The following is a 25,889-nucleotide window of genomic DNA, read 5'->3' as shown; positions in this document are numbered from 1 at the left end:
ATTTAACACACGTGATTATCGGTGCGGAAGTAGCTTCTGGGAACTGTAGTTTCACGCTTGGGAAGAAGTTCAGTTACTGCGCACTGCTGGACTACAATACCCACAGTTCAATAACACGATGGACAATTCCACTACAGTGACAGGAGGAGCGCTCTCCTTGCATGCAAACAACGGGGATTAGTTTCCACTTCTGGTGATTTGGCTTCTCCCTTGAGTGTCTGCACTTTTCACAGCGCCGTCTGCAGGATGGGCGGAGTAACGACTGTTCTTTGAACTTCGTAAATTGAGTGTATTTGTCAGTGTGCAGAGAGCAATGTCCTGCAGACAAGGAGTCCAGCACTGAGCACAGTGGCTGTCATGGCCGAGCGGGTCACAATACTGAGTGGAGGCTTATCTACTGAGCTGGAAGCTGCTGGGCTCCTCATACAGGTAACGTGTCAGCTCTGGGGTTTAAAGGAATTGTTTAGGATTTTATGAGAACTATTGGCAGCACAACTATTCAGAGAGACCCAGGTGAGGGATTATAGCACAGGCAGTCTCCTAAGTATTGTTTTAGAGCCCTGGACATCTTTACCATCCCTGGTATATTAAGAAAAATTCTGTTTAATTGTAAATATTCCTTGTTGTGTTTTTTTTTCTATTACTCTAGGGAGATCCACTTTGGAGTGCAAGACTTCTTCATACCAATCCTGAAGCAATAAAGACTGCACACACTAAGTATGTGATCACTGGAGGAGACGTGTATTTGTGTCCATGTTTTTGTCCTCTGGGTATAGTTACCTCAGAGAGGAGCAGGTTGCGTCTGAGAGGAGCAGGTCGCGTCTGAGAGGAGCAGGTCGCGTCTGAGAGGAGCAGGTCGCGTCTGAGAGGAGCAGGTAGCGTCTGAGAGGAGCAGGTAGCGTCTGAGAGGAGCAGGTAGCGTCTGAGAGGAGCAGGTAGCGTCTGAGAGGAGCAGGTAGCGTCTGAGAGGAGCAGGTAGCGTCTGAGAGGAGCAGGTTGCATCTGAGAGGAGCAGGTAGCGCCTGAGAGGAGCAGGTTGCATCTGAGAGGAGCAGGTTGCGCCTGAGAGGAGCAGGTTGCATCTGAGAGGAGCAGGTTGCGTCTGAGAGGAGCAGGTTGCGTCTGAGAGGAGCGGGTAGCGTCTGAGAGGAGCAGGCCGCGTCTGAGAGGAGCAGGCCGCGTCTGAGAGGAGCAGGCCGCGTCTGAGAGGAGCAGGCCGCGTCTGAGAGGAGCAGGCCGCGTCTGAGAGGAGCAGGCCGCGTCTGAGAGGAGCAGGCCGCGTCTGAGAGGAGCAGGCCGCGTCTGAGAGGAGCAGGCCGCGTCTGAGAGGAGCAGGCCGCGTCTGAGAGGAGCAGGCCGCGTCTGAGAGGAGCAGGCCGCGTCTGAGAGGAGCAGGCCGCGTCTGAGAGGAGCAGGCCGCGTCTGAGAGGAGCAGGCCGCGTCTGAGAGGAGCAGGCCGCGTCTGAGAGGAGCAGGCAGCGTCTGAGAGGAGCAGGCCGCGTCTGAGAGGAGCAGGCCGCGTCTGAGAGGAGCAGGCCGCGTCTGAGAGGAGCAGGTCGCGTCTGAGAGGAGCAGGTCGCGTCTGAGAGGAGCAGGTCGCGTCTGAGAGGAGCAGGTCGCGTCTGAGAGGAGCAGGTAGCGTCTGAGAGGAGCAGGTAGCGTCTGAGAGGAGCAGGTAGCGTCTGAGAGGAGCAGGTAGCGTCTGAGAGGAGCAGGTAGCGTCTGAGAGGAGCAGGTAGCGTCTGAGAGGAGCAGGTAGCGTCTGAGAGGAGCAGGTAGCGTCTGAGAGGAGCAGGTAGCGTCTGAGAAAAGCAGATTATGTCTCGGGGGTTTTCAGACATCCCCTGCTATGTATACGGATCGCTTTGTGTGAGGGAAGGCAGTAGACATCTGCACAGCATAAGGGTTCTTTTATTCGAGCATGAAAGCTGACAAAGAATAGGACACTTGGCTTTCAGCTTGTAAAATACTTCAGATGAAGGCTTTGCAATGCGCGTCTCCTTTTTAGTTACTGAATAAGAGAGTGCTTGGATCCTGCTGTCCTTTGCCCTCTGTATGGAGTAACATTTGTGAGCCCTGTGGACACAGCTGCGTTCTATGTGACGGAATCCATTGCCAACAAGCCTTTCTTTTTCTGAAATTGCACGATTGGGGTCAGGGGCTTACACCCCTCTGACCCCCATCGCCCAGATGCCCAGCAGTGTGGCTGCTCAGAGCACGTCTGAGTCCATACACCACTGCGCAGAGCCCATCGCAGTGACAAATACACCTTGATGTAGGTGATGTGGGATAGAAAAGTCTCTGGGGCCACGTGCACATATTGAGGATTTGGGGAGTTTTTAACTTCAGTATTTGTAAGTTACAGCCAGGAGTGGGTGATAAATACAGAAGTGTTGCCCGTGTTTCTATTATACGTTTCCTCTGATTGTTCCACTCCTGGTTTTGACTTACAAATACTGAGGTAAAAAAACTCACTAAATACTCAACATGTGCACGTGGCCTTAAAGGGAACCAGCCACCGGGATTTTGCTATATGAAGTAAAAGCAGGGCCATACTGGCACTAGGACGCTGGATCCAAGCATACCATTTGTTAAAAGATCGGATGCTTGGTTGCTGAAATATCTGTAATAAAAGTTGTAGAAATTCACATCACTTTGATTGGCGTTTTCAGCAGGGGTGGGCCTTTGTGGGTCGGGTACTCGGCGTACATTCCTCCTCCTATATCTTGTATTGCATGCCCCCTTTCCTTTATGTAAATATCGTGCCATGCTGCCATTGCTGCTGTTGCCAGCATATGCACATTACCTCAATCATAAATTTGTCTTCATTAAAATGATGCCAAAGACCGTGCATGCGCATACCACTATCTCTGGCACTACTTTATTAAGGATACTGCGGTGAAGACTATGAGCGGCATCTGTGCGTGCACAGATATAAAAGAAAATGTGTGCGTGTGCCGATGCCGCTCATAGTCTTCTCCGCAGTGTCTTTAATAAAATGGTGTCAGAGATGGCGGTACAAGCATGTGCTGAGTCCGGCGTCATTTTAATGAAGACATAATTATTGTGGCGCACGCACCACTAACAACAGCAATTGCGTCATGGCACAATATTTAAATAAATAAAAGGGGGCATTCCATATATACACAGAGGACTGACTCACAAACACCCACACCACTGCACACGTCAATCAAAGTGCAGCGCATTTCTGCAACTTTGATTAAAGGGAACCAACCACCAGGATTTTCGTCTATAAGGTGCAGCCAGTGCAGTGCTGGCACTATCAGGCACAGTGTGTACATACCATCAGGGGGCAGCTCGGGTGTTTAGGCAGTGAAATACAACTTTATAAAGTTTGAAATTTCGTGCACTTTTTGATTGACGTGTGCACCTCTCTGTTAATGTCCGGGCGGGTTATGCAGGAGTTCCCCGCCCCCCCGCGCCGCCTGTTCCTCCCCCTCTCCTGATGTCCGGGCGGGTTATGCAGGAGTTCCCCGCCCCCCCCGCGCCGCCTGTTCCTCCCCCTCTCCTGATGTCCGGGCGGGTTATGCACGTGTTCCCCGCCCCCCCCGCGCTGCCTGTTCCTCCCTCTCTCCTGATGTCCGGGCGGGTTATGCACGTGTTCCCCGCCCCCCCCGCGCTGCCTGTTCCTCCCTCCCTCCGGCTGTATGTAAAATGCTAATCTTCAGAAACATGGCGCCGGAGTGGGCCTCTGCGCATAGCGCTTATCTCCGGTGCCATGTTTCTGAAGCCCGCATTACACAGCTTGGTGTCTGCAGACTGCAGAACAGCTGATCGGAGGACGCGATCAGCTGTAGCTATGATGACGTGCCGCCTCAGGACACCGGGCCAGGACAGGAGCTTGCCAGCGACATCGGGGGTCAGGTGAGGTAAGCTCACCATGGACTCACATGACCCCGTGACGGCAGTGCTGCGAGACCCGGTCACGGTAGTGATATTATCGGGTGGCACTGTCTTCACGGGGTCAGGTGAATGAAATTACTAGCACCTGTGATGTCATTGCCCCAGCAGGCACGCACACATTATACACACACTATATATATATATATACACACACACACACTGCTGTGTGTGCGCCCCTGCGTTGACCTGGGCTCACCTTCTGAGTTCCAGGTCACTGCAGGAAAGCACTCACAGCTGTGTGTGTGTATAATGTGTGTGTGCGCGTGTGTATAATGTGTGTGTGCGCGTGTGTATAATGTGTGTGTGCGCGTGTGTACAATGTGTGTGTGCGCGTGTGTACAATGTGTGTGTGCGCGTGTGTACAATGTGTGCGTGCGCGTGTGTATAATGTGTGCGTGCGCGTGTGTATAATGTGTGTATGCGCGTGTGTATAATGTGTGTATGCGCGTGTGTATAATGTGTGTATGCGCGTGTGTATAATGTGTGTATGCGCGTGTGTATAATGTGTGTATAATGTGTGTATAATGTGTGTATGCGTGTGTGTATAATGCGCACGCGCGTGTATAATGTGTGTGCGCGCGTGTGTATAATGTGTGCGCGCGCGTGTGTGTGTGTGTGCGCGCGTGTATGTGTGTATGCGCGTGTGTATAATGTGTATGTGTGTATGCGCGTGTGTATAATGTGTGTGTGTGCGCGCGCGTGTATAATGTGTGAGTGCGCGCGCGTATAATGTGTGTGTGTGTATAATGTGTGTATAGTGTGTGTGTGTGTGTGTATAATAGGATAATAATGATGGAGGAGGAGAATGATGATGGAGAAGTAGGAGGAGGTGGAGTATTCATAGAGCTTACCTATCCCCGCTGCCTGCCGCGTCCTCGCTACCTATGCTGCTGCTACTTGCGGTTGTATAATGAATTTTTCATCGATATGTATGTTGGAAGTTGGCTTGTGCAACCAACGCACCAAAACCGCAGGAAAAACGCATGCGCTTTTCCTGCAGTTTTCGCGCGGTTTTTCCACAGGTTGGTTCCTGCGGTTTTTTTATGCTGAACTGCAATAAATAATATACCGTAGATAATCGATAGACAGATAATGGATAGAGGGAAAGATGAATAGATAGATGAGAAAGACCTATATAATGTCCCACCCCCCCTGCATATTCTAAGCTGGCACCCTTTAGTGACTTTCATGTGACACTAAAGGGTGCCTAGCCTTGTAATTAGCCAAAAAATAAATAAATATTTTAAAAAAACGATGTGGGGTCCCCCCTATTTTTTGTAGCCAGCTAGGGTAAAGCAGACGGCTGCAGCCTGCAGACCACAGCTGGCAGCTTCACCTTGGCTGGTAATCCAAAACAGAGGGCACCCCACGCTGTTATTTTACATTAAATAAATAATTTAAAACAAAAAACGTGGGGTCCCCCCCAAATTGGATCACCAGCCAAGGTAAACCGGACAGCTGGGGTCTGATATTCTCAGACTAGGGAGGTCCACTGTTATTGGACACTCCCAGCCTGAAAATAGCAGGCTGCAGCCGCCCCAGAAGTGGCGCATCCATCAGACGTGCCAATACTGGCGCTTCACCCCAACTCATCCCGTTGCCCTGGTGCGGTGGCAAACGAGGTAATATATGGGGTTGATAACAGCTGTGAATTGCCAGCTGACATCAAGTCCTGGTATTAGTAATGGGTGGGCATCTAGTAGACACCCCCATTACGAATTCCTTTATTTGAAAGTAATACTTTTTATTAGAACAAAAAAATCCCCGACGCCATCCCTCGTTGACCAATTTATTAACAAAATTATTAAAATGCTAAAGGTCCGCCGTAATCCATTTAAATGTCCCCCGACGTTCTCCAAAGTTGACCCTGAAAAGACATAAAAATAGAAATTAGAACACAATAGACACCATCTTTTCAAATTTAATTCCCTGGGACATCCATAATCCAGGTCCACCGAAATCCAAATCTGGGGTTGATCCCATAATCCCTGGTACGTTCAATGCAGAACTAAAAGTCCCCCATTGATTGTGAGAGCAGCCCCTCACTTCCACCTGTGACGTCATTGCCCCAGCAGAGAGGCGCGCGCACGCGCGCGCGCACACACACACACATACTATACGCGCGCACACACATTATACACACACGCGCACACACACATTATACACACGCGCGCACACACATTATACACACGCGCACACACACGTTATACACACGCGCACACACACGTTATACACACGCGCACACACACGTTATACACACGCGCACACACACGTTATACACACGCGCACACACACGTTATACACACGCGCACACACACACGTTATACACACGCGCGCACACACACGTTATACACACGCGCGCACACACACGTTATACACACGCGCGCACACACACATTATACACACACACGCGCACACACACATTATACACACACGCGCACACACACATTATACACACGCGCACACACACATTATACACACGCGCACACACACATTATACACACGCGCACACACACGTTATACACACGCGCACACACACGTTATACACGCGCACACACACGTTATACACACGCGCACACACACGTTATACACACGCGCACACACACGTTATACACACGCGCACACACACGTTATACACACGCGCACACACACGTTATACACACGCGCACACACACGTTATACACACGCGCACACACACACGTTATACACACGCGCACACACACATTATACACACATTATACACACACACAGCTGTGAGTGCTTTCCTGCAGTGGTCTGGAACTCAGAAGGTGAGCCCAGGTCAACGCAGGGGGCACACACAGCAGTGTGTGTGTGTGTATATATATATATATAGTGTGTGTGTATAATGTGTGCGTGCCTGCTGGGGCAATGACATCACAGGTGCTAGTAATTTCATTCACCTGACCCCGTGAAGACAGTGCCACCCGATAATATCACTACCGTGACCGGGTCTCGCAGCACTGCCGTCACGGGGTCATGTGAGTCCATGGTGAGCTTACCTCACCTGACCCCCGATGTCGCTGGCAAGCTCCTGTCCTGGCCCGGTGTCCTGAGGCGGCACGTCATCATAGCTACAGCTGATCGCGTCCTCCGATCAGCTGTTCTGCAGTCTGCAGACACCAAGCTGTGTAATGCGGGCTTCAGAAACATGGCGCCGGAGATAAGCGCTATGCGCAGAGGCCCACTCCGGCGCCATGTTTCTGAAGATTAGCATTTTACATACAGCCGGAGGGAGGGAGGAACAGGCGGCGCGGGGGGGGCGGGGAACACGTGCATAACCCGCCCGGACATCAGGAGAGAGGGAGGAACAGGCGGCGCGGGGGGGGCGGGGAACTCCTGCATAACCCGCCCGGACATTAACAGAGAGGTGCACACGTCAATCAAAAAGTGCACGAAATTTCAAACTTTATAAAGTTGTATTTCACTGCCTAAACACCCGAGCTGCCCCCTGATGGTATGTACACACTGTGCCTGATAGTGCCAGCACTGCACTGGCTGCAGCTTATACACGAAAATCCTGGTGGTTGGTTCCCTTTAAAGATATTAAAGCAATCAAGCATCCGATCTTTATACAACAGGTATGCTTGGATCCAGCGTCCTAGTGCCAGAATGGCACTGCCTTTACTTCATATAGCAAAATCCTGGTGGTTGGTTCCCTTTAAATCTATTTACTGTCTTGAAGACTGACCCTAATTCTGAGTAGTGCTTCCTTAGGAACAAGACTACTGACCTTTTATGTCACACAATGGTGATCATGGCTCAGTGCGAAACCTACAAGGACAAAAATGAAGACTGAGACTGTGGGGGCAGGCAAGTGTATGTTCTATCATCTGAGAGGTTTGGGCCTATTATATAACTCTCTCTGATCAGTGCATGAATAGAGTGTGATCTGATTCCCTCAGATGAGAAGATGGAGAAAAAAAAATCTCCATCTTCTCCATTTTGTCAGTCCTTGAAACTCGATGTCATTTGAGTGTAGTGCAGTCCGATATTTTCCACGGACTCTTTGATTTGCATGGCCAATAATCAAATCCAACTCAAACATCCTGGGATTTTTTTTTCTTGGACCGAGGCAAAAATCTGATGTGAGTTGCCCCATTGAGTAACATTGCTCTGAGTTCGATCAGATGTTTTGTCAGATCACCTTGAGACCAAAAATACGTTCATGTGCACGAGCCCCAAGACTCATGGTCTGTAGTAGAGCAGATGACTGGCAGCTTTCTTGAGTGATAAATGATCAGCTATATGGCTATGTTTCCATTGCAGAGTCTCGGGGATTACTCCTGGCATGGGCAGATGGTCCTGAGTCAGGCTATGTGCGCACGTTGCGTACTGGCCCTGCAGAAATTTCTGAAGCGATTTAAAGAGCACACGTGCGCTTCAAATCGCTGCAGACACAGTCTGTAATGGAAAAAAAAAAAAAGCCGATTCCATGCGCTCTGACTGCAGCTCCTCCCATAGACAGGGCGGGGGATGCAGGCAAAGCGCAGGAAAGAAGTGACATGTCACTTCTTAGAACGCAGCGCTTCAGGCAGCAGCCGAATCACTGCACTCTAATACTCCACGTGTGCACGGCTCCTGCACAATTTCCATAGATTGTGCAGGGGACGCAGGACGCATGCAGTTACGCTGCAGTGCAGATCGCAGCGTAACTGCATGCAATTACGCAACGTGCGCACATAGCCTCAGAGAAAAATACAAATGACTCGAGTGTTCCTGCAAGACAAGTGAAAATAAAAGCACAGTGTGGCCTCCCCTAAGATAGGGCATTGTATGAACAATGTAACTCCTGGTTTGTAGCTAGAATTGAGAACAATAGTAGAATACAATTTAATTTTATTTATTTTTTTAACCCCTTAGTGACTGAGCTAATTTTCACCTTAATGACCAGACCAAATTTTGCAATTCTGACCAGTGTCACTTCATGAGGTTATAACTCTGGAACACTTCAACCGATCCCGGTGATTCTGAGGCTGTTTTTTCGTCACATATTGGACTTCATGTTAGTACCAAATTTAGGACAATATTTTTTGCATTTATTTATGAAACAAATAGAATTTTGGCAAAAATTTTGAAAATTTAGCAATTTTCCACTTTTGAATTTTTATAACGTTAAACCAGAGAGTTCTGTGACACAAAATAGTTAATAAATAACATTTCCCACTTGTCTACTTTACATACGCACAATTTTGGAAACAAATTTTTTTTTTGTTAGGAGGTTAGAGGGGTTGAAAGTTTATCAGCAATTTCTCATTTTTACAGCAAAATTCACAAAACCATTTTTTTAGGGACCACATCACATTTGAAGTGACTTCGATAGGCCTAAATGACAGAAAATACCCAAGAGTGACACCATTCTAAAAACTGCACCCCCCCAAAGTACTCAAAACCACATTCAAGAAGTTTATTAACCCTTCAGGTGCTTCACATGAACAAAAGCAATGTGGAATGAAAAAAAGCAAAAATTAAATTTTACCTAAAAATGTTGCTCTAACCCAAATTTATTCACTTTTAGAAGAAGTAACACAACAAAATGGACACCACAACTTGTTACCCACTTTCTTATGAACGCACCGATACCCCTCATGTGGTCCGAAACCTCTGTTTGGACAAATGGGAGGGCTCGGAACATAAGGAGCAATATTTGAATTTTGGAAAGCAAATTTGGCTGAAATAGATTGCGGGCACCATGTGCATTTACCGGTCCGCTAAGGTACCTAAACAGAAGAAACCCCTCACAAGTGACACCATTTTGGAAACTAGACCCCTCAAGGCTTCTATCTAGGGGTATAGTGAGCATTTTGGACCCACAGGTACTTCACAGATTTTGTTAACGTGACATTGTCATATTGAAAATTTTAATAATTTTCTCAAAAATGTTGCTTTAGCATCAATTTTCTCACTTTTTCAAGAGGTAATTCCAAAAATTTGACCTCAAGGTTTGTTACCCACTTTTTTATGAGCGCGGTGATACTTCACATGTGGTCTGAAACCTTTGTTTGGACAAATGGGAGGGCTTGAAACGGAAGGAACAATATTTGAATTTTGGAAAGGAAATTTGGCTGAAAAAGATTGCGGGCACCATGTCGCATTTGGAGGTCCCCTAAGGTACCTAAACAGCAGAAACCCTGCACAAGTGACCCCATTTTGGAAACTAGGCCCCTCAAGGAATTTATCTAGATGTTTGGTGAGTACCCTGAACCCCCAGGTGCTTCACAGAATTTTATAACGTTGAGCCATGAAAATAAAAAAAATAAAATTTTACCACAAAATTGTTATTTCAACCAGGTAGCTTTTTTTTCCACAAGGGTAACAGGAAAAAAATCACCATGAAATTTATTGTGCAATTTCTCCTGAGTTTGGTGATATCTTATATGTGGTGGAAATCAACTGTTTGGGCACACGGCGGGGCTCGGAAGGGAAAGAGTGCCATTTGACTGCAAAATTGTCTGGAATCAATAGCGGACGCCATGTTGCATTAGGAGAGCCAATGAGGTGCCTATACAGTGACGCTCCTCATCATGTGGCCACATTTTGGAAAATAGACCCCACAAGGAATTTATCTAGATGTTTGGTGAGTACCCTGAACCCTCAGGTGCTTCACAGAAGTTTATAATGTTGAGCTGTGAAAATAAAAAATAAATTTTTACCACATAATTGTTACTTCAACCAGGTAGCTTTTTTTTACAAGTGTAAAAGGAAAAAAATCAGCATAAAATTGATTGTGCAATTTCTCCTGAGTATGCTGATACCTTATGTGTGGTGGAAATCAACTGTTTGGGTGCACAGCGGGGCTCGGAAGGGAAGGAGCGCCATTTGACTGCACAATTGGCTGGAATAATTAGCGGACGCTATGCTGCATTTGGAAAGCCCCTAAGGTGCCTAAACAGTGGAGGTCCCCACAAGTGACCCCATTCTGGAAACAAGACACCTCAAGGCTTTTATCTAGATGTATATTGAGCAGTTTGAATCCACGAGTACTTCACAGAATTTGGTAAGCTTAGGTTGCCATATTGAAAATTTTCATTTTTTTCACAAAAATGTTGCTTTAGCATCAAATTTCTTACTTTTTCAAGAGGCAACAACAAAAAGTGGACCCCACAGGTTGTTATCCAATGTCTTATGAGCACAGGGATACCCCACATGTGGCCAAAAACCTCTGTATAAATGGGAGGGCTTGGAATGGAAGGAGCACCATTTGAATTCTGGAAAAGTTGAAATAAATTGCAGGCACCATGTCACATTTGCAGGGCCCCTTGGGTACCTATACAGCAGAACCCCCCCCCACAAGTGACCCCATTTTGGAAACTGGACCCCTCAAGGATTTTTTTCAGGAGTATAGTAAGCATTTTGAATCCACAGGTACTTCACAAAAATGTTGCTGTAGCAACAAATTTCTCACTTTTAAGCTATGTGGGCATGATCCAGCGACACGGCGTCTAGTACACAGTGCCAGCCTTCCTGCAGAGATGTGAGTGTTGTCCACGGGAGAATGCAGCTGCCCGTGCCCACGATTTGGGTTCAGGCTGCTGTGGACTTTAGTTCTATTCTACCTGCAGAGAACACTCATCTCCGCAGCATAAATTGACATGCTGAGGCTCGGGAAGCTGCACCGCAGGTCGGTTTATGCTGCGGAGAAGAGTGGGCACAGTGGGCATGAGATTTCTAAAAATCCTTCCACTGTGCTTCTACTGCACAACGCAGCGTTATGGACGCAGGGAAAACACTGTGCCCAAAACGCGGCAAACCCTGATCATGGGCACACAGCCTAAAATGCTACAGTGGATGATTGGATAATGTCAAACATATATAACGTCCCACCCCCCTGCATATTCTAAGCTGGCACCTTTTAGTGCCTTTCATGTGACACTAAAGGGTGCCTATCCTTGTATTTAGCTCCCCAAAAAATTAATAATCAAAATAATTGACGTGGGGTCCCCCCTATTTTTGATAGCCAGCTAGGGTAAAGCAGACAGCTGTAGCCTGCAAACCACAGCTGACAGCTTCACCTTGGCTGGTGATCAATTTGGAAGGCTCCCCAGGCTGTTTTTTTTTAAAAAAAAAAACAAACAAACGTGGGGTCCCCCCCAAATTAGATCACCAGCCAAGGTGAAGCGGCCAGCTGGGGTCTGGTATTCTCAGGGTGGGAAGAGCTACGGTTATTGGACTCTTCCCAGCCTAAAAATAGCAGGCCGCAGCCGCCCCAGAAGTGGCGCATCCATTAGATGCGCCAATCCTGGTGCTTCGCCCCAGCTCATCCCGTGCCCTGGTGCGGTGGCAAACGGGGTAATATATGGGGTTGATACCAGCTGTAATGTCACCTGGCATCAAGCCCTGGGGTTAGTGATGTCACGGCATCTAAACAGATACCTGACATCACTAACCCAGTCAGTAATAGAAAAAAATAAAGACAAAAAAAAATTTTTATTTGAAAAAACACTCCCCGAAACATTTCCTCTTTCACCAATTTATTGAAAGTAAACAAATTCCGGTCGCTGTAATCCATTTTGGAGGTACACAATGACTCTGGACCTTCTAGAATATGGGGGGCACGTTCAGGGAACGTATCCCCCATTTTCTGGAAGAGCAAGCTCTCCATGAGCAGTGTGGGTGCAGTAATCTGAGAATACTGCACTCACACTGCCCCGGTCCAACCTAGGGCAGAGTGACCTGCAGTAAGCTCATTCCAGAATATGAGGGGCACGCTCACAGAACGTACCCCCTATTTTCTAGAACAGCAGGCCCTCCATGTGAGGAGTGTAGCTGCAGATTACTGAACTCACGCTCCCCCGGTCCACAGTACAGCAGCATGTGCAGCAGCGAGGTCAGCGTCCCTGCTTGCAAGGAGCTGGCTGACAGGCGCTGTCTGCGCATGTGCCGCCAGCTTTCCAGAAGGAGGAGGAGGGATCGTGGTGACCGGAGCAATAGCCAGATACCGGGGAAGACCGGGGGCTGATGGGGGGTGACGGCAGGAGACCTGGCGGGACCTGGGGACGACTTTTCTGTCACATGTGACGTGTCACATGCGGCAGAAGGAGCAGTATGAATGCGGCCGCGCGCTACTGTGCGCTGCGCGCCGCCATTTTGCATGCTCCGGCTGGGGGAACGGGGGGGCTCTCTGGAGAACCGGAGGGGGCTCCGGGGGAGGACATTTCCCTGCGATCTGAAATGTTTGATCATTTCAGATCGGAGGGAAATGAATGCAGAGCCGGCGGCGGCAGTTTTCGGTGCGCTTCGGCGCCATTTTGAAAGTTCCGGAGGGGGGTGGCGGTGGGGCTAGGGATCCTCCGGTACCGGGGGCCTTGGGGGTACTAGGGGTTTATATTTCTTTCTCATCTGACATGTTTGATTACGTCAGATGAAAAAGAAATCCGTTTAACCGGCCATTTCTTTTTTTTTTATGTGATCGTCAGTATACGGTGTATACTGGCGATCACATTATCTGGGTCCAAAAAAAACACCCCGATTCATAATCTGGGGGGTCTCAGCTACCCCCGGTAGCTGAAACCCCCGAGATTTTCGGTCGCTGGGGGGCGCTACACGGTTTTTTTGGACCGCCACTTTAAAGCGGCGGAACAGAATAAGTACCCTGTTTTGCCGCCGCTTTAAGTCGTACGGCCGTCGTTATGAGGTTAAGCTCGTGAATTGAAATGAGCATAAGACCTTGATGTCTCGTGTCTTCTCTTGACGTCTCGTGTCTTCTCTTGACGTCTCGTGTCTTCTCTTTATTTTTCTGTTTGTCCAGCTTTCTGAAGAGCGGTGCGGAAGTACTAAGTACGGCATCCTATCAGGCCAGTATAGAAGGATTTAAGCAGCATCTAGGGCTGGACTTTAAGGAAGCAGCAAACCTTTTTACAGTCGCAGTACGTCAGGCAAAGGAGGCGGCAGAAGATTTCACAATACAGTCTTCAGGTCAGCTTATGTTATGTTATGTTATGTATGGGTAGAATGAAGCACATATCAATCATACGTGAGCTTCTTCGTCCGGTGTAGCCATGTCATTTCTCTTGCTGATCGATCACCTGCATCAGATATGGAATATCAGTACGTGTTAAATGAAGCCAATAAAATTTAAAATTTGTAGTTTTTTGTACACAGCTCAGATGCAGACCAATTTGTTTCTTTGGTAGCAGACTAAAGCCTGTTTGATCGTATTCTGTAGCCGTGCTCTCTCGTCCTTTGGCTCCAGCTTCTTGATAATCTACTAAATAAGTCAGCAAGAAGAGGACAATAACTGTAGGCTTACCACAGAGACCCTAATCTGCAGAGGACCAGTGGACCCAAAACGATTATGAATTCAAAAGGTTTTCTAGAACTATGCTCACTTTTTGGGAAGTTTTTTGTCACTTCAAGTGCATCTAAATAAATTAGAATATCCTCCAAAAGTTAATTTATTTCAGTAATTCAATACAAAAAAATGCATATATTATATAGAGTCATTACACACAGAGTGATCTATTTCAAGTGTTTATTTCTGTTAATGTTGCTGATTATGGCTTACAGCCAATGAAAACCCAAACGTAATTATATCAGAAAATTAGAATGATCACCACAAAACACCTGCAAATGCTTCCTAAGCGTTTAAAGTAGTCCCTTAAGGTACAATCACACTAAACAACTTACCAGCAATCCCAACAACGATACAACCTGATAGGGATCGCTGGTAAGTTGCTAGGAGGTCGCTGGTGAGATGTCACACTCCAGCGATCCCACCAGCAACCTGACTTGGCAGGGATCGCTGGAGTGTCGCTACACGGGTTGCTGATGAGCTGTCACACAGGCAGATCTCACCAGCAACCAGTGACCAGCCAGCAGCGCCGCGTGGAAGCGATGCTGCGCTTGATAACTAAGGTAAATATCGGGTAACCAACCCGATATTTACCTTGGTTACCAGCGCACACCGCTTAGCGCTGGCTCCCTGCTCTCCTAGCCACAGTACACATCGGGTTAATTACCCGATGTGTACTGCAGCTACATGTGCAGGGAGCAGCGCACACCGCTTACCGCTGGCTCCCTGCACTCCTAGCTACAGTACACATCGGGTTAATTACCCGATGTGTACTGCAGCTACATGTGCAGGGAGCAGCGCACACCGCTTACCGCTGGCTCCCTGCACTCCTAGCTACAGTACACATCGGGTTAATTACCCGATGTGTACTGAAGCTACATGTGCAAGGAGCAGCGCACACCGCTTAGTGCTGGCTCCCCGCTCTCCTAATCACAGTACACATCGGGTTAATTACCCGATGTCTACTCCAGCTACACGTGCAGGGAGCAGGAGCCGGCACTGACAGTGTGAGAGCGGCGGACGCTGGTAACGAAGGTAAATATCGGGTAACCAAGGACAGGGCTTCTTGGTTACCCGATGTTTACCGTGGTTACCAGTGTCCGCAATAGCTGCTGCCTGCACATTTAGTTGTTGCTCTGTCGCTGTCACACACAGCGATGTGTGCTTCACAGCGGGAGAGCAACAACTAAAAAATGGTCCAGGACATTCAGCAACAACCAACGACCTCACAGCAGGGGCCAGGTTGTTGCTGGATGTCACACACAGCGACATCACTAGCAACATCGCTGTTACATCACAAAAGTTGTCCATCAGCAGCGATGTTGCTTACTGTGACGTGGCCTTTAGTCTGGTTCACTAGGCTACACAATCATGGGGAAGACTGCTGACTTGATAATGTCCTGAAGGCAGTCATTGACACACTCCACAAGGAGGGTAAACCATAAAAGGTCATTGCTAAAGAAGCTGGCTGTTCATAGAGTGCTGTATCCAAGCATATTAATGAAAAGTTGAGTGGAAGGAAAAGTGTAGTAGAAAAAGGTGCACAAGCAACTGGGATAACGACAGCCTTGATAGGATTGTTAAGAAAAGGCCATTCAAAAATTTGGGGGAGATTCACAAAGAGTGGACCGCTGCTGGAGTCAGTGCTTCAAGAACCACCACACACAGACATATCCAGGACATGGACTACAAGTGTCGCATTCCTTGTGTTAAGCTACTCATGACCAATAGACAACACCAGAAGCGTCTTACCTGGGCCAAGGAGAAAAAGAACTGGACTGTTACTCAGTGGTCCAAGGTGTTGTTTTCAGATGAAAGTAAATTTTGCATTTCATTTGGGAATCAAGGTCCCAGAGTCTGGAGGAAGAGTGTAGAGGCCACAATCCAAGCTGCTTGAGGTCTAGTATGAAGTTTCCACAATCAGTGATGGTCTGGGGGAGCCATGTCATCTGCTGATGTAGGTCCACTGTGTTTTATCAAGACCAAAGTCAGTGCAGCTGTCTACCAGGAAATTTTAGAGCTCTTCATGCTTCCCTCTGCTGACAAGCTTTTTGGAGATGGAAATTTCATTTTCCAGCAGGACTTGGCACCTGTCCATACTGCCAAAAGTATCAATACCTGGTTTAATAACCACAGTATCACTGTGCTTGATGGACCAGCAAACTTGCCTGACCTAAACCCCATAGAGAATCTATGGTATTATCAAGAGGAAGATGAGACACCAGACCCAACAATGCAGACGAGCTGAAGGCTTGCTATCACAGCAACCTGGGCTCCCATAACACCTTAGCAGTGCCACAGGCTGATCGCCTTCCTGCCATGCTACATTGATGCAGTAATTCATGCAAAAGGAGCCCTGACCAAGTATTGAGTGCATTTACTGTACAGACTTTTCAGTAGGCCAACATTTCTGAGTGTAAAATCATTTTTTTAGTTGGTCTTATATATTCTAATTTTCTGAGATAATGACTTTTGGGTTTTCATTGGCTGTAAGCCATAATCATCAACATTAACAGAAATAAACACTTGAAATAGATCACTATGTGTGTAATGACTCTATATAATATATGCGTTTCACTTTTTGTATTGAATTACTGAAATAAATTAACTTTTTGAGAATATTCTAATTTATTGAGATGCACTTGTATGTTCAGTCTCAGTAATGTAAAGAACAATGTTGAATATAATTGTACAATTACGATTTCAAATTAAAATTGAGGCAAATTAAGCGACTAGGTACAAAGATAACCTTGTCAATTAGTGCACTTTATTAGACCTGTTTCTCTTGTAGAAAAAAGACAAATTGTAATTGCTGGATCTATCGGCCCATACGGAGCATTCCTCCATGACGGCTCTGAGTACACAGGAAGTTATGCAGAAGGCATGAGTATTGGGGTGAGTACTGCCGCTCCTCTGCCTCTTAATCCACACTTTGGTCGGAAAATGTATAGGGTTTTAGCAAGTAGTCCCATGATTGTTATTTTTGCCTGCTTCAGCCTTTACCAGTCTGTTGGCATATTGGGCTATGTGCACACAGAGTATTTTGAGGAGGTTTTGGAGCAGAAACTGAAAGGAAACTTTGCATATTCCTCAAAAACCTGGAGGTACTGGTGAATTTCCTCTAAAAATAACAACAAAAAAATCAATGTGCATATAGGCACTGAACGGAAACTCTGCATATCCTCCTCATAAACTTGGATGTTTTACTCCATAAACTTGGATGTTTTACTCCAAAAACTATTCAAAAAGACTTTGTATGCACATCATCTTGGGTTCTTTTCACACTCTGATGTTTCCTTGTAGATAAAGGGAACCTGTAAAGTGCTTATTAAATGTATTCTATTCTGGTAGCATAGTATTAAGTTTGGAAATTGTAGAGCAATCCGTCTTAGGCTAGCGCCACACATCCGTGCTGCCGGCACGTGTTTGTCATTTTTTACACGTACCGGCGGCACGGAGACACTTTAACCAATGCTACCCTATTGTAGCAGGCACACACACGTAAAACCACACGGAACGTGTGTCCGTGTGCGTTTGTACGTGTGTGCTTTTTTGAAAGCGCTGACATGTCAGTGTTTTCTCCCGCAGCACGGGTGTCACACGGCCCGCACCCGCACCACACGGGTGTAGTGTGGATGCGGTCCCGTGTGACACGCACCGGAGAAACCACACATGTCAGTGAAAAATAAAAAAACATTAACTCACCTTCTCCAGCCCTCCTGTCTCTGCCGCTGCTGCCTCTTGCTGCCGACCGCCGCTCATTATTCTCATTGAATATTCACTTCACTGCCTGGCAGCAGCAGCAGCGGGGAGACGGGAGGGCTGGAGACTGAGGATCAGCACCACGGACAGCAGTGCGGACAGCAGGAAGGACCAGGTGAGTATAATAATTACCGGTTCTACGTGTGCTATCGCGGATAGCACACGTAGAACACACGTGTCCCGCACGTACCAGAGACACGTACTTACCTGCACGCAACACGCAGGGAAAATACGTGTCTCTCGGCACGTGCGTGAATTTCACGTGAGTGTGGCAGAAGCCTTAGAAATTGTAATTGCAATAGCAGTGGGCAGACACTGCATTTCCAGGTCTCATGTTTGTCTCCTTATTTCCCCACCTGCAGCCAGCCCTCAGCTTTTAACTGACAGGTCACTTCTTCTCCTTCCCAAGATTCTGCATAGACAACGTAAGACGCCATATCCCAGGGTCGTCTAATCAGAGAGGTTGACACATGCACTGATGACTAGCAAGAGCCGGCTTATAGATCCGCACCGGACCCTCTGATGAGACGACCTCAGATAGTGATTCTGCACAGGTACTGAGTCATCGCTTGAGGTTATGTCAATAGCGGGAACAGCAGGTATGCAGATCATTAGGTCAGCCTCTGCTAAGTCACCAGGCTACCCCGGGCAAGTGCAGTGTCGACTGACATCACTTATGATTAACCCCTTAACGACCGCAGGCCGTAAAATTACGTCCTAGCGGTCATAATGTTACTGCCCGCGGTCTGCTGGCGGCAGCATGCCGCGATCGGCACACATCTCAGCTGATTTTCATAGCTGAGATGTGTGCCTGCTAGGCACGAGCAGAATCGTTATCTGCTCGTGCCGTTTAACCCCTTAAATGGCGCTGTCAATATGTGACAGCGCCATTGTAAGCGCGATCGCGGTAAACTTTTACTTACCGCCCGATACCGGAAGTCACGTGACGCGATCACGTGACTTCCGTTAGTTGTCATGGTAGCACAGGGTCATGTGATGACTCCTGTACGACACATGAATTGCTTTCACTTTCGCTGTGCCAGCGGCACAGCGAAAGAGAAAGAGAGCGTATCTGCTGTTTACAGCTGTATAGCTGTGATCAGCAGATAGTGCAGAGCGATCGGAATGCTGATCGCAATAGCCCCCTAGGGGGACTGGTAAAATAAAAAAAAAGTTAAAAAAATGAAAAAAAATTAAAAAAAAGCAAAAAAACCTAAAAGTTCAAATCACCCCCCATTCGCCCCATTGAAAATTAAAGGGTTAAAAAAATAAAAAATATACACACATTTGGTATCGCCGCTTTCAGAAACGCCCGATCTATCAAAATATAAAATCAATTAATCTGATCAGTATACGGCGTAGCGGCAAAAAAATTCCAAACGCCAAAACGACGGTTTTTTAACGCCACAACTTTTGCGCAAAATGCTATAAGAGGTGATCAAAACGTAGCATCTGCGCAAAAATGGTACCGTTAAAATCGTCAGCTCGAGACGCAAAAAATAAGCCGTAACTGAGCGATAGATCCCGAAAAATGAGACCGCTACGGGTCACGGAATATGGCGTAAAACGTGCACCACTTTTTTCGGACAAACTTCCGATTTTTATTTAACCCCTTATATAAAAGTAAACCTATACATGTTTGGTGTCTACGAACTCGCACTGACCTGAGGCATCACACCCACACATCAGTTTTACCATATAGTGAACACAGTGAATAAAATATCTCAAAAACAATAGTGCTATCACACTTTTTTTGCAATTTTTCTGCATTTGGAATTTTTTTGCCGTTTTCCAGTACACTATATGGTAAAACTTATGGTTTCATTTAAAAGTGCAGCTCATTCCGCAAAAAATGAGCCCTCACATGACCATATTGACTGAAAAATAAAAAAGTTACGTCTCTCAGAAAAAGAATGGCGAAAAAAAAAACGGAAAGCGAAAAATCGGCCGGTCGTGAAGGGGTTAAAACTTCCAAGATGGATTGCTCTACAATTTCCAAACTAAATACTACAAGAATATACGCATGATGAGAGGTTGTGAATAATGACATGGTATCTGTCACCCATAGAGATACATGTATAGCACAGCATAGAAGCCAAGTCTGCCTTAAGAGTGCTTTACACACTGCGACATCGCTAGCAATCTCGTTAGCAATGTTACACGCCAGATCGCACATACGATTTGCCGAGATCGCACATGTGACCGGCGCTACTAAAATTACCTGTGTGCGATCTCGGCAAATCTTATCTGAGATCTGGCGTGTTACATCGCTAACGAGATCGCTAGCGATGTCGCAGCGTGTAAAGCACCATTTAGTCTGGTGAATGGGGGTCTATGAATCTATTTAACATTTTTGAGATGGAAATAAAAGATCTAGTACAAAAAGCCCTGTATTGACCACTGTTGGTTCAGGGTTACACCGGGCACTTTCTAATCATTTCTTTTGTGTCTTTTGGAGGCAGGAGTTAAAAGATTGGCATCGGCCACAGATGCAGTGCCTAGCAGCCGCCGGGATTGAGCTGTTTGCTTTCGAGACGATACCGAGTCAGAAGGAAGCAGAAGCCCTTGTACAGCTTCTCAGAGAGTTCCCAAACAGCAAAGCCTGGCTCTCCTATTCTTGTCAGGTAGGTGATCCATGGTTTTCATTATCCAGATTGTATTCTGTCTAGTTAGGCTACACACGTTTTGCTCTGTTACCATATAATACCTACAGTCTGCCTGTGCTCCATTACGTGTACTCCTTGATGGTCTTTATTATCTACCTAGAGCACGACAATGACCAGCTTTGGAGATAAGTTTGATGAAGCAGTAAATATCGGGACACAATCGAACCAGATGATGGCTATAGGGGTGAATTGCTGTTCACCTGGTTTTGTTAGTCCACTCCTGACATCCGCCAACAAAAAACATGGCCGACAGATTAACTGGATTGTTTATCCCAATAGTGGAGAGAAATGGGACCACAACCTGGGGTACGTAACTAGGGTATGAAAGTGCAAAGCAGAATTGTTTATTCCAATGAGTATTATTAGTATGTATACTTTCTTTAGTTAGTACATTAGAGTAACCGCTGTTTTATTTTTTCCCATAAATTGATAGTACACATGACAATTAAAAAATTGTGTAATATATCTTATCAGAGAAATCTGCGTTATCTCCACCAGGACTGATCATTCATTCTCAAATTTCTCAATTAATGGGTAAAATCTGTATTCAATGCACGCAGATTTTCCCAGTACAGAGAGAGGGGATGACAGTTGGTGCTCGTAAAGTTCTATGGAGAACCATAAGGGTATGTGTACGCATTTGTATTTGTAGCAGAGGTTTCTGCACTAAGAACATGTCTATCGGTAGGAAAAGTGCTTCATATATGGTAATATGTGCATTTTTGTGCGCACTTTTTTTTTAATAATTTTTTTCCGGGTTAATTTGAATGAAAAACGCTGCAAAAATTGCTGAGAGAATTGACGTGCGGTAGGTATGAAACGGCTTCAAATCTGCAAGGAAAAAATAAGCAGTGTGTGCAGGAGATTTCAGAGATATCGTTAGCTTTGCTGGTACAATAAAACTACGCTTAGGACCTGTTTACACTTAATTTTTGCCACAAAACTAACTGTCGCTAGAGGAGCACTTGTAGCAGAATATTTGTCGGCTTCTAGCTCATCTTCACCTGCATAGAGCCTTAAAAGAACAGTCATCTCTGATCTCAGTAATGGGACATTTGTCTTATCTGAATGCAGATTTTACCTATGAATTGAGGGAAATATCAATCCAGAAGAAAGAAGCAATTTTCTCTGATAACATGTACTGCACAGTTGCTTATGTTCATATATTATTTTCATGTGTACTATTGATTTATGAAATATTAAAATGCCGGCTAATGGAGGAATATTTCACCACGAGGCTGGAGTCAAGTGGGAGTAACTGGCTGAATCATCAGAAGTTTGGTGTTTATTATACTTTAGTCATGCCTAATTACACTGCTGGCAGGTCCCTTTAATCTGCTTGTTTGGGTACATAAAGTCATTTTATATGTTTTATCTATATTTTGTATTTCCTTTTTCATATAGCTGGCAAGGTGCAAACACAGATAAGGCGTTCTCTGAATGGGCTTTAGAATGGGTTCAAAATGGTGCAAGGTGGATTGGTAAGTAGCTTGTTGCTCAGCTAGTCTCATGGAAGATCCCGGGCCGTGAAATAAAATAAAATTGATTATATAAAGTACAGAACAAAAGTTTGGACACACCTTCTCATTCAAAGAGGGTTTTTTTATTTTCATGACTCTGAAAATTGTAGATTCACATTGAAGGCATCAAAACTATGAATTAACACGTGAAATAAAATACTTAACAAAAAAGTGTGAAACAACTGAAAATGTGTCTTATATTCTAGGTTCTTCAAAGTAGACACCTTTTGCTTTGATTACTGCTTTGCACACTCTTGACATTCTCTTGATGAGCTTCAAGAGGTAGTCACCGGAAATGGTCTTCCAACAGTCTTGAAGGAGTTCCCAGAGATGCTTAGCACTTGTTGGCCCTTTTGCCTTCACGCTGCAGTCCAGCTCACCCCAAACCATCTCGATTGGGTTCAGGTCTGGTGACTGTGGAGGCCAGGTCATCTGGAGTAGCACCCCATCACTCTCCTTCTTAGTCAAATAGTCCTTACACAGCCTGGAGGTGTGTTTGGGGTCATTGTCCTGTTGAAAACTAAATGATGGTCCAACTAAACGCAAACCGGATGAAATAGCATGCCGCTGCAAGATGCTGTTGTAGCCATGCTGGTTCAGTATGCCTTCAATTTTGAAAAAATCCCCAACCGTGTTACAAGCAAAGCACCCCCACACCATCACACCTCCTTCTCCACGCTTCACGGTGGGAACCAGCCATGTAGAGTCCATCCGTTCCCCTTTTCTGCGTCGCACAAAGACATGGTGGTTGGATCCAAAGATCTCAAATTTGGACTCATCAGGCCAAAGCACAGATTTCCACTGGTCTACAGTTTGTCCATTCCTTGTGTTTTTTAGCCCAAACAAGTATCTTCTGCTTGTTGCCTGTCCTTAGCAGTGGTTTCCTAGCAGCTATTTTATCATGAAGGCCTGCTGCACAAAGTCTCCTCTTAACAGTTGTTCTAGAGATGTGTCTGCTGCTAGAACTCTGTGTGGCATTGACCTGGTCTCTAATCTGAGCTGCTGTTAACCTGCAATTTCTGAGGCTGGTGACATGGATAAACTTATCCTCCGCAGCAGAGATGACTCTTGGTCTACCTTTCCTGGGGCAGTCCTCATGTGAGCCAGTTTCTTTGTAGCATTTGATGGTTTTTGCCACTGCACTTGGGGACACTTTCAAAGTTTTCCCAATTTTTCGGACTGACTGACCTTCATTTCTTAAAGTAATGATGGCCACTTGTTTTTCTTTACTTAGAATTTGTATTGTGGCAAGAAAAAAGCAGCTAACAGTCTATTCAGTAGGACTATCAGCTGTGTATCCACCAGACTTCTGCACAACACAATTGATGGTCCCAACCCCATTTATAAGGCAAGAAATCCCACTTATTAAACCTGACAGGACACACCTGTGAAGTGAAAACCATTTCCGGTTACTACCTCTTGAAGCTCATCAAGAGACTGCCAAGAGTGTGCAAAGCAGTAATCAAAGCAAAAGGTGGCTACTTTGAAGAACCTAGAATATAAGACATATTTTCAGTTTTTTCACACTTTTTTGCTAAGTATTTCATTCCACAAGTGTTATTTCATAGTTTTGATGCCTTCAATGTGAATCTACAATTTTCAGAGTAATGAAAATAAAGAAAACTCCTTGAATGAGGTGTGTCCAAACCTTTGGTCTGTACTGTATGTTTAATATTGTCTTACATTGCCTACAAGTGAGGCATCCATATTTTCTTTTTTGATAATTGAAACATTAACACTTTTGGTACAGGTACTTTAATAATATTCTGACATTTAGAGGGGGTTGTCTGGTCTAAATCCATAAGTCTGTATTCACTATTCACTCTAAATGTCACTCTGTGACTGCAGACTTGAGTCCTCACATCACAAACTGTGCACTCTGAGCATTTACCGGTGTCTGAACCGGGAACGGTGGTCACGTGGCCACGAGTATGTGATATGTAGACTCCTGGCCAGAATCCAACTAGAGGGGTGCGTCCTCGCTAAGTTCAAGTGTGATGAGCAACATTGTGCCCATGTAGTCGGAGTGTGCCAGGAATTTGGCCAAGAGCATTTATATCACATTGAGTGACTGCAGACTTGTGGAGTTAGACCAGACCATCCCTTTAAAGGGAACCTGTCACCACTTTTTTGGCCTATAAGCTGCGGCCACCACCACCGGGCTCTTATATACAGCATTCTAACATGCTGTATATAAGAGCCCAGGCTGGGGGTATAACATAAAAAACACTTATCTAACGGTCGTGCTGTGGGCCATATGGGCGTCTCCGTTGTCTGGTGTCGACGCCTCCTCTTTCAGCCATCTTCTTCCTCTTTCTGAAGCCTGTGTGCATGACGCGGCTACGTCATATACACTCGCTGGTCCTGCGCAGGCGCACTACAATACTTTGATCTGCCCTGCTCAGGAGAACGGAGACGCCCATAAGGCCCACAGCACAACCATTAGGTAAGTATTATAAAGTGTTTTTTATGTTATTCCCCCGGCCTGGGCTCTTATATACAACATATTAGAAAGCTGTATATAAGAGCCCGGTGGTGGTGGTCGCAGCTTATAGGCCAAAAAAGTGTTGACAGGTTCCCTTTAGTTGTAATGTTAATGTTAGATATTTGCTTTATTTTACGCCACATTGAAATTAATCAATTTTTTTATGTTGGTGTGGAAAAAAAAAATGGAGAAAAAAAAGTGATAGATCTTATTTTCCATATTAGTAAATACCTCATCTGTACACTTTTAGCCTAAATGGGGACTTTTTGGTAAAACCATTATACCCTTATTCATCAAGCCGTTTTTTGGTGTAAAACTCCTTGTAGTGTTGCAATTTTAAGTTTCGCCATAATTTTGGTCCCGTCTTTGCAAACTCTGCCAACTATTGAAAAGCGGGTCATGCTTTGTGGTCGAGAGCAGTCGACAAATTAATCATAATAAACACAAACATTTTTATGGAGCACATGACATCAGAAATGTACTTTGTTTTCTTTGCGGAGGCACACAACAGCCAAAATACGCGTCCAATTCATTAAGATGCGCAAACCCTCTCATGAATTTGGCACATCTTACTTCATCTAGGCTGGTGCACAAATCGCCCATCTTTATGGATCGGGTCTATGTGGTTTGTAGTTCAGGGTTCAGTCTCTTATGATCTGCCTCCACTTATTTCCATGTATGTTTATCTTGGCAGGAGGCTGCTGCCGAACTACTCCAAAGGATATTGCAAGTATTCGAAATGTTCTGCGGACAAATAATTTATGATGATTTATCCTACTGAATGTATAAATAAAGGACACTGGTTTAAACCTTTGTGTTTTGGGGGTAATAATTGACACACCCAAGAAAGTTGTATGGTCTATTATTAAAGTATTGGAGTCCATTACAATACTGCGTTCTGTTCATGTTGTAGTTATTGGTATTGCAGGCTCGTAGCAGTGGAACCATGAGGCTTTGTGTTCCAATATGGCAGATTTGCTGTGGCATCTGCACATAAACTTCCAAACTTTGGCTGTGTTACATGTTGCAGCCACATTGCGTCTTATGGCCACATTTGTGACAACAGCTTGGTTTTTGGAATTTTGCAAAATTGCAGTACAAATATTGTGGTTATACTGTAATTATGGCAAAAAAAAACAACAAAAAAATGCAAAACTGGAAAATAGTGTGAACTCAGCCTTCTAGTACAATCTTTGATTTTTAGGGCATGTTGTGGATTTACA

At 45.7% G+C, this 25,889-nt stretch overlaps 1 protein-coding gene across 1 annotated transcript; it reads left to right on the top strand.

Annotated features, from left to right (window-relative positions):
* Window positions 1–131: 131 nt before the first annotated feature.
* Window positions 132–25,475, top strand: LOC142290384 (betaine-homocysteine S-methyltransferase-like). Its single transcript, XM_075334348.1, has 8 exons — window positions 132–429; window positions 650–717; window positions 13,691–13,857; window positions 17,025–17,128; window positions 20,458–20,619; window positions 20,762–20,967; window positions 22,066–22,142; window positions 25,361–25,475. Exons 1-8 carry the CDS (start codon window positions 358–360, stop codon window positions 25,429–25,431), a joined length of 927 nt encoding a protein of 308 aa, XP_075190463.1. The 5' UTR covers window positions 132–357; the 3' UTR covers window positions 25,432–25,475.
* Window positions 25,476–25,889: the final 414 nt, after the last annotated feature.

The sequence above is a fragment of the Anomaloglossus baeobatrachus genome, chromosome 2 (assembly GCF_048569485.1).
Source record: "Anomaloglossus baeobatrachus isolate aAnoBae1 chromosome 2, aAnoBae1.hap1, whole genome shotgun sequence".
Taxonomy (NCBI): Eukaryota; Metazoa; Chordata; class Amphibia; order Anura; family Aromobatidae; genus Anomaloglossus; species Anomaloglossus baeobatrachus.
The sequence above is the reverse complement of the archived record's forward strand: the minus strand, read 5'-3'. Positions and strand labels throughout refer to the sequence as shown.